Source organism: Bombus pascuorum, chromosome 1 (assembly GCF_905332965.1).
Source record: "Bombus pascuorum chromosome 1, iyBomPasc1.1, whole genome shotgun sequence".
Lineage (NCBI taxonomy): Eukaryota > Metazoa > Arthropoda > Insecta > Hymenoptera > Apidae > Bombus > Bombus pascuorum.
Window position 1 is genome coordinate 2,981,751 of NC_083488.1, and position 12,780 is coordinate 2,994,530.

At 41.2% G+C, this 12,780-nt stretch overlaps 1 protein-coding gene across 1 annotated transcript in view; it reads right to left on the minus strand.

The window, feature by feature from the left end:
- The window catches only part of LOC132916134 (amyloid beta A4 precursor protein-binding family B member 1-interacting protein), a 149,393-nt gene that overhangs the window by 90,959 nt on the left and 45,654 nt on the right, over positions 1 to 12,780 (minus strand). The window contains exon 2 of the mRNA XM_060975939.1: positions 4,196 to 4,352. Within this exon, the coding sequence (XP_060831922.1) occupies positions 4,196 to 4,294 (99 nt within the window). The 5' untranslated portion in view covers positions 4,295 to 4,352. The remainder of the gene's footprint in view (positions 1 to 4,195; positions 4,353 to 12,780) is intronic.

Below are 12,780 nucleotides of genomic sequence, written 5' to 3' on the forward strand. Positions count from 1 at the left end.
CATACTAATAACCGCAGGAAGTCCTCAGACATTTGTCTATTTTATGAGGTGGACGTACCTCATCATTTCGTATAACACGATTCTACCTTTATTATGTCAAGGACAAAGCGATGTTATGAATACGCTGACAGCTATCTTAACTAACGATCCATTATGAGCAGTACGATTTCATTCAAATACGATTACGGGGAATAATTGCGTATGTTAATAAAAGAACCGCGAAGATAATACGAAGTCTAAGAAATATGATAATTTCGATCGACGATTTCATTTTACTTTACCAGGAATGAATTACTTTTAAGTGAGAATTACAGGATACATAATAAAAGATTTAATTAGATCGCAGGAGAAATTATAAATTCGCGACTCGTAAAAACGAACTATTTAGATTTCATAGGAAAATATTATTTTAGGAATAATTTAATTCTTATATTTTTTATATAAATGTTCGAAGCTGCATTCGCGCCACACGTATTTGAATTCCGAAAGTTTCGAGCGCGCTGAAGTGGCGCTCGTGGAAACTTTACTGGTGATGGATAAAACAGAGAACTGCATCGAGCCGGTAACATACTCGAGGAAGATAATTCGATATACGCGAACCAGGAAAATTCGAGTTTGAAATATCAGATCGCGCTAGAGCGAGCTAACAAAAGATAGATACGAAATAAAATAATTAACGTCGTATACAATAATGAACTGTCGTAATTTAACAATTAATCGATCAAAATAAATACGTCGTTTTATCGTGATATATTCGAGCGAATGTAAGATACTCGCAGTATTTTAATTTGTAAAGTTCATTTAATAAAGTGACACGATAAAAATGAGTAATAACGACAGAAGATTAGTCGTCTCCCGACAAGAGAAGTAACAACAATGATATGTGGTACATTACAATTAAGCATTGTGTTCACTATGGAGAGGACAAATTAACATCGTTGTAGTTTCATCTGCATTCTCGGAATCCAATTGTGCAATTCGCCGCTCTAGAGGGAAATCTTATACGTGACGTGCAACAGAATCATAAAACGAGAGATACAACGTACACGCACGCGTGCATCGACGACTGTCTACTGTATACTCGGTTTAACAATCTTTGCTGTTCCAATTTACCGAGCAAAAATATGTACGTGGTCTCGAGATACGTGATACTTCCAGAGATATTTCTCCACCAAAATTTTCAAATAAGTTAAAAAAAAAAAAAAACTAGAAAGTTCGTTATCTATTTGAAGGACTAACGATGTTTAATCAAATACATGATAATCTATTCAAAACAGTCGAGAAAGAATAATTAACCAAGAGGAGGATCCCTATACAGTTAACAGTTTTGTACGATAAAGATAAAGATAAAGATTGCTTTTAAGATAATCGTTAGAAAAATGCGTAGATATGTAAAAAAAAAAAGAAATGGATTGCGATGAAAGTGACAAACAAGTGGCAAACGAATGGAAACACGATATCGAGTCACTCGATTCATTAATCAATGAAATCGGTATCCGGGTAATTCGAAAAAATATCGGACAAAAGGTCCTGCCTGGTTTTCAATGATCGAACCGGCAAACGTACTCGAATATTGGCGAGTAGCTTGTGCCGGGGTCACCGACCACGCTGCAACGTTATCCATTCCGCGTTGCCAGGTTATCGATCTGTGCAGAGGCGCCTTGACCGACCTCCGATGCACCGCCAAGTGCAAGTGCAAAAGCTCTCTCACCTTTCCGCTCTCGGACAGGAAGGATCCGGCGCGCGCATCGCGCTAGACAGATAATCGAACACCTTCCCGTACTCGTACAAGCACGCGAACCATTGTTGCACACGCAACGCTATACTTTTGTCGTGGTTAACGCTACAGCTTATCAAACTTCTCGAAACGAAAGGTCCCAAACGTTATCCTTTGCCATCGAATTTGTTATTTCGTAGGAATAACTAATCTTGACAAACTTGATCTACGTATGCCTGTCAGATCTCTGAAATATTCCAGAAATAAATAAGTCGCATTCTCATTTCGTTTCATTCTCTGCCAATGTCAAGTCAGAAAGTTGTACGTTCGTCGAATTTAAAAGGAAATATTTCTACGGACACAGGATACGATTCTGGGACAAAGGTTGAAGCGGTAGTCTCGATCATGTTGACCATCGAAGCGTAGAAATAATATGAAGTCAAACTAACAGTATTATGAATCGTGCGCGAAACATGGGTAGAATTGATTAAATTGACGTTTTGACATACTTTCCTATGCTTTCGATTTGATTATTTGCTTTGTTACGACGTCTTTCAATAACGTTGCTTCCATTGTCTAAACTTTCACCGATATTGGCTCGTCGCTCACGATTAACCACAATACTATTGCTGTCTATTGTCTCATAATTATACGGATATGAATTATGCCTTCCAGAATAGCATTCTAATAAGCGTAGGAGTAAAAGCAAAACGATTAACGCTTCAATTATACGTAGAAAATTATGATTGTACGAGTATAGAATTCTAATCTTCCTAATATCCTAATGATAGCCTTAACACACAGGTTGATATAATTAGGAAAGTATCGAACCTGCTAATATCGCATCTAAACGGTTAATGGTACCTATATGTAAACCACGTTATACCAACATCATGTTATATCGTTCTATTACATTTGATTATCGTTTTATCCATCGAGCTAATTCCATTCTATCGGAAGCTACTCACAACGACCGTTCGTTTACTGCTACGTACAAACACCTGAACCATTGCAACGTCCGGTTTTGATAAGCAGCAACGAGACTTATGAAACCACTCGATAATGGGACTAAAACTTACGACAATAGAAATAATAAAGAGAATCGCCTAACCTGTTTGAAAATAAAGAAAATTCCAATTAACCGACACTAGGCGATAGACCGATGAACTCCACTTCGATATAATCGAGTAGGAAGTGTGGATAAGCGATACCTAACACGTAGCTATCGATTTTCCGTGGCGCGGTTTGAAACAGCGGCACCAAGTGCAAGTGCAAGTGCAAGTGCAAGAACTCTTTCGGTCGTTGGCCGCGACTTCAACACGTTTAATCTATCTTCTACCGCACGAGTGAACTGCTCTTCGTGCTCTCGTATCTATCGCTCGTCGTCGCTGAGATACGCTCGAGCAACCTTCCTCGAAAACCGTTGCTATCCTAACGAGCAACGCAATTTTCACGCGTCGTTTATGAACCAACAACCTCGATTTCCACTTCTCCAGCTCTCCATTACTATTTTCCAGCGAATCGCTTGACTCGTATCCATTCGAATAGATATTATACTAATTCATTATCGAAGTGTAAAAATTCGAAGATAGCAAGAGGAAGGAGAAGCGAACTTTTCAACGGATTAATTGTCTTCTCGGTGAAACGGAGAACAAACTGTCCGATTTGATCAAAAAGCAATACAGAAACTTCATCGAGCTTTCGTAGAAAATAATGTTCGACAAACTGCAGACCACTCCTGTCCAATTAACGGTGCAAACGATCGTCGCGGGACCGGAACCTGGAGACGGAAAGCCGCTGGAAATTCCGTGGTCGAACGGACAAAGTTCGAATCGCAATCGTTCAGCCGCGTCAATTGTCGACAATTTGTCGCTTTGCGGCTGCTATTGTACGCTCGCGATGCCCGGCCATGCTATCGAGCAACGCGATGAAAATCGATTCGTTACGCTGAACGAGCAGATTGAAATCTCGTTTTCATTGTACGTAAGATTTATACGCACACAGACGATCCGACCCGTAAACTTCGATTCCAATCGACGAAAATTCGTGCGATTCAACGGCGAAACCGGACGAATGAAAGCACCAGTGGAATTGCATCGCTCGAAAACCGAGCCTTCCGTGGAACTCGAAACACCAACAACGATATGTTGTTTTTCGTGTGGACAAGAGCCTGCCGACGAATTATTTAGAATTCAGATTACGCGTGAATCGACGCCGACCAGGCGACGTGCTACTACAACTGGAACCGTTCCAGCTGAACGTAAACTATCTTACGAATAAATCAATTACGAACGAATAGATAGTTTGTTAGTCTTGCTATAAATTAATTATGGAATAAGAACTACTTTTTAGAGGAAGTTTCTTCGTTAGTCGCAAGTAGTTAAAGCCGAATATCGTTATTAATAATTGGATGGTAATTAACGTAGTCAGCTATGACAAAGCGAAATGATAAAACGCAAAGTTCGCTTAAAAACTTACCGCAGTCAGGCTGTCCAACTCGCCGAGCCATTCGTTCAAGAGTTGTTCCGGGTCTGTCTCGTTGTCGCTGTCCTCGCCTTCCTCCTCGTAGCGCTCCATGATGTACGCCGTCCTTAATCCAGCTTACAACCGTAGTCTATGCGATTCTCTTTATCCTCTGTAAATACACGAACGCGATACGTTGATTCACCTCATTAAATACGCAACATCCATTGGGATAATTATACGAAAGATACGTTGGCAAACGTATAACCTTCGATGCGGTAGTAAATTTTAAATTTCACGAATGACAAGTTTTACTAAATAGTATGATAGCTGCATGAGAGACCTTGAGGGGTTTATTACTGCTATTATAAACGTTCGTCTTACAATAGTAGATATTTCATCGTGTAATTTTTAATCAAAGTAGAATTTTTAATCGCAAATAATCTTATCGTAAAGGCACGTTTGCAAACCCTAAAGCGGTAGGAAATATATCACACGTTTTAACCGATTTCTACCTAACTTGGCTGTATACGAGGACCCACTGATCCTTTCTAGCAAACCAACTCTTTGCCAACTTCGGTCTCTTAAAAAACAGCCTACACTTGCACAATAAACTTGAAATGGTGCGGACAATAGACGAAACGAATTTGTCGTGGCGTCGGGGCGACGCGACGCGACACTCGAAATGGAATTCGAACCCCTGATTCGCACACCCCTTGGAAATCCCTGCTAATGGGCACCGGTAAACGTTTCAGAAGCCTTCCCTTCTCGGACTCGCAGTCTCATCGACACAAATTGCGCCGATGAGCGACAGCCGTCCGACGAGTTCGCGTGCGAAATAGCGTCGCGCCTTTCTACGACGCGCGTCGACCCGCTGGATGCATTATGAAACGCACGAAAGAAACCAACAGGCTTGACACTGACATCCCACAGGCGGAGTTCACGTCTTCCACGCACGATTTACCCGCGACGTTGTTGCGACAGCGAGCTCGACCTGTTCGAGGGCACGATTAATCGATGATAATTATGCATGCCAGCTGGCGCGACTGCTTCCGACTTTTGCGAGCCTCGTAATTGCGTTAGAAACGATCGGGAGGAGACTGAGCTCGAGTTTATGCCGATTATCGAATTTATAGATGCGATTGTATGCGTGGTTTGGTACAGATAGCGATTTCCAGCGAAGTAATTTCCAAATAGAAATAATTTTCCGAAAAATGTACTTTAGCGACTGAGAAAGCGATTCTTTAGCGATTTGCAAAAGTGAAATTTCTACGATCGACAGCTCGATTCGACTATTCTGCAAATAATTTACGAACGTTCTACGAACAAATTGCGATACGTCGACGCTGTGCTAAAGTTCGTCCAAAATATTTTCTCGTTCGTAAACAGCGAGGGAAACGGATAGACGCGAAACGCGGAGCAAAGGTCTGAGGAAGGAGCGTCGGAGACGTCGTTGGCGTGAAACGCGTACAGTCACGAGAACTCGTGTCCCACTTTAGGACGAGCCGGGTATGAAAAATGAAATACGAACGACTGACCAGAAAAGCCGGTAGTGAAGGCATGAACGCGTGACGCCGACATACGCCTACCAAGGCGAGCGCAAACATTGAAAAAACAGGTTGTGGCGCCCAGAAGAGGAGTGTGACGCACTCGTTGCTCGTTAGTCACCGTCTTCCTGGGGCACGATCGTCCAAAGAACTTCACTAAAAAGTTTTTGAACTCCGGCCAAGTGGTTCATTGCCAAACTTAGCTCGTTGTGAACGGACGTTGTTGAACGAACCAGCAGCCACCGTGGATCGTGCTTCTCCATTTTGCTTGCTTTCACTGGCAAAATCACGAGCCAGAATGTTGTTGAAAATGTGAACTTCGTAGCTGCAGAGATCGACCTACTTGATCGAGAATGGAAAATTTTAGCCGTGGAAAGAGGCCTCTTTGTGGGAAATAGTCGCAGTTTTGAAAGAAGAGTAGAAAATCCCACAGCCTTTCGGACGAAAGAGAAAAGAAATAGGTCGATATTAAAATTGTCTTTCGTAAGAAATATTGTTAGACACCGTCGAAAAAAAAAACTATGCAATAAAAAATCGTTGTAAGTTATAAATGGAACGGTTAAACTTCTGACGACCGTGATGTTATAACGAGGCTTTTTATTATGGAACGGGCAACGATGGATCACTGTGACACACGTGAAAAACGACTGACGTCAAAAATATGTAAATCAGCTTCTGCAGAGAAAATATACGTGTATCATTGCGTCATGGTATATGAAGCCATAAGTGATCACAATCTATGTAGAATAATCTCATACTGTATCGCGTTTAAGAGGCTGCAACATGTTTCGCAACATGTTTTCAAAAGTATGATACACAATGGTTTTTCAGTGTAATCTTGTCTGCAATGTAGCCTTGGCGCGCGGATGTATCTTTCGTTAATTTCTAGCCACGATTTAATATCGCATTAATTTCCACAATGGTTTGTTCTCGCGTAGGCTGCGCCTCCTATTTTGCTCCTTAACCCGAGCTTCAATCTTCTAGAAACGCAATATCTCTCGATCAAAAATTGCTTATTCAAGGAATACGAGAAACTCGAGGAATACAAAGAGTTCAAGGAATACAACTCCACGTTTTTATTTCTCTATGTTGCAGAATATAACGCTGAAAAATACATAATTCAAAGAGAGGAATAAGCTTTTATCCATATATTTTACGAAAAAAAAAGAAAACATGCAAATCACCCATAGGGTTTGTACAAAAAATAGAAAAATTACAGAGGCGACTCACGATCTATGAATTCACGAGCAAGAAAACGGAAAGTTGTATACGAAAATTCAAAGAGTCCGTCTGCCATTTTCCTAAACAATATCAAGCTGTTTTTAAAAGAAAAAGAAAAGAGAAAAATAGAAAGAGGCAAGAGAAATTGAAACGGCGGTGGTTGCTAGCCAGGAACACACGCGAAAGGGTTGAACGCTTTCGTCGGACTGGTTTTCAACGAATTTCCCGGCAACGTTGCAAATAACGCGTTTTACGGGGACGAACGAAAGGCAACACGAGCCGGTGTTGGTGTCTCGTGACTTCGCGGTTCGCGCGTGATAATAAACACCGGAAGCGGCGAGGAAAAATGCCAGCAGCGAAAAAAACTTTCTTCTGTGGAGGATCAAAGTGCAGCTCGTTGCGAACGAACGTGCAATCTCGGGGGGAAAACTCAAAGCGGGAGTCGTCGACGTGTTCGTACATACGGGAAACTGCATACTGACGTTACCCATTTCCCCGAAAAATATACATACAAAAAGATATATATACAAAATGCAGACTGTTTTGTTGCTCGTTTCGACCGTCATATCCTCAACCGCGTATAAATGGCAGAGTTATTTTAAAAACATGTTATTTTAAAAACGTGGAACGAGATTCGCCGGAATTGAAAAAGAAAAGAAAATACATGTCAGATATAATAGAATGTCTCATAAAAATAGATTCTTCGACGACATTTTCTCGGTCAGATAGTCGTTTTTAAAACGAAGTGCGTCATTCGAACTGTTGAAACACGCTGTCGACAAAATGCAATGATATTATCTTTGACCATTGTTGTAAATTGGAATGACGATCGCAAACCAGCGACAGCAATCGCCTTTTCGTTGCACGTGTTGCGTGGAAAGCGACGAGGCGAGGGTTTGTTTTTCGCCGTTCTTGCGCCTCTAAACGACCACTTCAGACATCGATCGAAACGCCGGCATACGTCGTTAGCCACAAAGTGACACCGTGTGACGAGCAACTCGCTACTCGAAACTGCCGCAACTCTGTTTAATCCTTAATTGGTGACGCGTGTTATATTCCGAATGGACGTACGTGTTTGCCGGATTCTCGTGATTCTGAATAATTTTAGCCATTTTTATCATTAAAAAGAGTCAATTTGCCACTCGATTGACAGACTACGCAACATTATTGCGACAGGTTTGTCAATAATATTTATCCACGTCGAGCATCGATCATTGTTATCTCACGATTCCAAATTTACAATAAATATATAGCTAAGTAACGACACGAAGTTCCGACGTAGACTTCACCATCTCTCCCCATAAATTTCAACGATCAACATTCACCCACCACCGGTGAGGTCAGAGCTGACCATCGATATTTTTCGTTCGACGAGGCATAAATCTCGACCAAACCAACCGACGCGACAGTGAAAAGGAACGACGCGGTTCCCGTGTGCGTGTAGCGGAGAGTATGCAAAGTTTGCGCGGAATAGCGGCGAATTAACCGCAGAAATCGATTTACTTCGGGCGGGGTTAAGTAACATTTTATGTAGCCGTGTACGAGGATCGAAGCGGGCTGCGTATACCTCGGCTGTAAATCAAGCCGAAGAAAGCCTACGCCGGTTTCCCAGCGGCCACACGAACACTCGACCTATAACTAATGAGCGATTAACAGTGTCGTGATATAAATTCTTATTTTTGCGGAGGACGCGCCTCGCCGCTCTATCCATTGACACGTACATCGAACTGTCTTTTAATTCAGATCTGCACGGCTCCTTTCGTAATCGACGCGAGGCCGTTAATACGCGTTTGCTCGCTCGTTTGCATACGTTCAGGCGTACACATATGGCGGTAGTCTATATCGCCGTGTGAAAGTTATGCACGATGTGGTTTTACATACATCGAAATGGCAATTTTGCTACGTAGGCAGAGAAAGATTTGTGGATGGAAAGATGGAGTTTGAAATAAGAACGTTTTGTTTGACAAATGCTTTGATCTTCTACCTGCACGGTGATCCGATTAATTTTTCGTTTCGCGAATCATTCGGTTCCGTTGCGTTTTCAATATCGTCAAGATTTCACGAATACCGAACGCACAGAAGAGAAAGCAGCGAGAGACAGTTTACGGACATTAAATTCCCTTTTGCCTGACTAAAATTCAAGCCGTCTCGTTACTGAATATTCTATTCGCTATACACCCCAACGGTAGAAACAATTTTGCACGCGCCAATTCCTTTTCGTCGGGCCGAAAACTCGGCTGGAGCTGTGGCGCAAACGTTTCAATGGGTCAGATTCACGAAAAACTGTTCGACCGAGCCGGAATTTATTGGATTTCACTGCGCCGTTCCGCAATTACTTCGAATACCACGGACGATCCACGTCTATGGAATTCGCTTGCGACGCGAATGATAAATGGATCTGACGTAATTCACGAAGACGATTCGCGGTCATTGGGATTCCGGCCTCGTTGCCTTCTCCACTGCCAGCAAGCGGTTGCTTTTGTCTCTGAAATTTTCCGCGTTACGTAAACAAAACTGTTAAGAGGACAATCGTCTGCGAATTTCAATTGGTCGTCGATATTCAGCATAATTGTCGTCTGTTATACGCCTGTTATACGTTTTCATTTATCGAGCTCTTTAACTCGGATATCGACCATCTGCTCTCTCGTATACGACAGTTACTGGGTATCTGGCAATATTAGCAAGTCGATAACTTTCGAGTTGCAAATTAACCTTTGTCATGTTATAAACAGCTTTTACGATCTTACGAGTTACGAGATAAAAATATCGATATATTACGGTAACACTCGGTTTATATGAAATTTGTCGCAAGACAAATCGAATCGAATTTAACGCCGCTAGAAAGATATAAATTCGTGGACACATTTCTCTTTTGTGTTTCCGTCGAATCCGTTGAATGAATCATGCGATTGAGCAATGTAAGTAGTCTACGTATGTCTACATACGGCATAATGAACGCTCGAAGTGACGGTAACATTAAATCATCGAGAAATCAACGAGGCCTTGCAACGAACAGTTTTATGTAATACAGCTTAGAAAGAAAACCACAGATGACTCGTTTTCTTACGCATATCTGCGAGTATGTCATCGGTAAATATACGTACATCGACGCTTTTAAAGCGAAGCTGTCCTCGCAGTGTTTTTTGTGTTTTGTATCGATAGAAGCTTCGATTAGCGAATAAACGATGAATCTGAAGTCTCTTTCAACACGTTTGGACGACAGCCACGGTATCAGTTACAGGTGTTTTATAGTCGTGTTTTATCAATTGCGATTGAAAATTGCGACTGAAAATATTTGGTCAGAATTTTCTATAAATCGTTTGATTAAGAAAATAGCTATTACCGGTAAACCCGTGTTAATTCTTCAAATTCCATTTTAACATTTTGTAACCATATCTACGATCATTTCGTATGAATATTTCTCTTTTCCGTGTTATTACGTTACGAAGAATATCGACGACAAAGTGTAATAACAGCTCGATCGGAGCGAGACAATTTATAAACCGACGGAAAATTTAATTTAGCGCGTCAATGGTCGTTCATAGCGATCGACATCAACCGACAATGTTCACCAGGCATGAAAGCCTTCGTGCGGCCGACTTTTCCCTTTCGATCTGTTCACTGAATATTTTATTGCGCAACGTTTAAACATAGCGATGATAACAATGCATAATAAAAAGTATAACGCAAGCGTAAAACGTTAGTCGGATGAAATAAAAAAGAAAAAAGAAATGATCGAAACGGTCGTTATTGCCAAAACGAATCTATTCGATCGATAAAATTCGTATCAAAGTGGACGAAAAAAAGTCCTCGTGACTTTATGCTATCAAATATTCTGTGCAACGTTGCGTCGTTGAATATTCGATGGTATCCGTGATAACATCGTCGTATTTCAAGCGAGTCTACATGAGAGCCATAAATAACCGAAGTACGACCATCCCGAAGCAAATTGCAAGTTGTAGCAAAATTTAATTTACAGGTTATATATCACCAACGAGCTACAGATACAAGCTTGTTAGCTTTCTTTTCTTTATCAAAAAGAACAAAATGGAAATGTTACACGACGATTACACGATAAATTGCCAAGGAACATCTAATTCGATTAATAATTTAAACATAACGAATACGCGTGCAACGTACGACTATGTTACATCGTTTATACTTTTAATAAATTTCGTTCGTGATCGTTGATTAAAGGACGAGCTTCATCGTTGGTGGAAATGCGGAGCATAAAAACTCTTTTCATATTAAATTTATTTTTTATATCGATATTTTGATGGTTCGAGGGAACTCGATATCCATAACATTGAACGACTCGAACGCTACAATTGCACGACGTTCGCCACGGAAACCAGCGGAATCGGCGGAATATCAAATTTACTCGGCACGTTTCAATTAATAGAAACGCGTAATCGGCACAATTAGGCACGGGTTCCGCACACGCGAAGTAATACCACGTCTCAGCGTCTCGAGAAAAATGAACTTGTTACTGATTCTACTGACCGCGCTCTCTCGACGAAGGCAACTCTATTTCGCGCACGTACGCGGTCAGAAACCGGCCGTTTAGATTCTGCACGATCGCCGACTGCAGCTGGATCCTGTCGGTCCCATTAATTCGACTCGCGTCACACAGTTCGACCAACACCACGCACGCGTGTACGCCAATTACCATCTCGATACCATCATGGGAAAACAATGAAGCGGTCCCTTTCGTTCCAGTCTACCATCACCGTGATACGTTTCGACAGTATAGCTTGGTTCAGTAGTTGAATCAGAAACTGGTTCAGGGTTGTCGATCGATGAGTTAACTGTCTCTGCTACTGTATGAATTTTTTACACGCTTCGAGTATTTGTCATCGATCCTGTCGAGAATGTGGTAGGTAAGGCTCCTGTAAAATGGTATCATTCTCGTTTTAAAACGATTATTTTTACGCTAGAAATATCGACGACTAAGTGAGTATGTTTGTAGCAAAACTAGATGGAGAAATACGCAATACGCAATTTCTAAACAAATCTAAACGAATTATCAATATATCGAAAAAAGAAAGAAACAAGCGAGATCTGCTGATCAAATTTCTCGATGAACTTAATACGCGTATGTATACGAAGAAAATTTATTTTCTAATTATGACAGAATAGATGCTGTTCCATTCGAAGATATAGAAAAGTGGCAAGTGCGAATGGTGGACTATCATGAATCGTGTTCCTGAACGAAACTTCGCGCACCTTGTCGTCGAATGAAATGCTGCTGCGTTCCACGGGAGTAGAAGTGCATCGCAGGACGATGATAATTACCATCGACGACTAGCGGAGTGAGAGGAACGAGTTTATTTCAAGTTGCCGTAGGTGTCCTTGCAAGGGTTTATCGCGACCCGATGTCATAGAACGGACGCACGGGGTCATCGGTAATTTTATCGACGCGACGGAATAATTAACGCGTGCACCAACCAAACATGCAAACTTTACGACACTGAATAGGTAATGCTTGTCGAATCGTCTCTTCTCTTCTTTGGCTGTTTTTTTTTTTTTTTTTTTTTTTTTTTGTTACCTTTTAGTTTGTGGTCACAGAATATATAGAGACAGTTGCCTCGAGTCTTGAATAATAAAACCAAAGCAGAATAATTCAGGTAGCTTGCTTTTTGTACGTTAAAATTGACGATACGTGCGTTTATACTCTGTTTATTATTGATTTTGATGGAGTTTAAAAAATGTACTTGCCGTTGCGTCATATCAAATTTATTGCTCGACAATAATCGTTTCACCTAATGTGAATTTTAATTTTGTAATAAAATAGTTTAGCTTGGATAGATCTATGTCATTTAATTATATGGT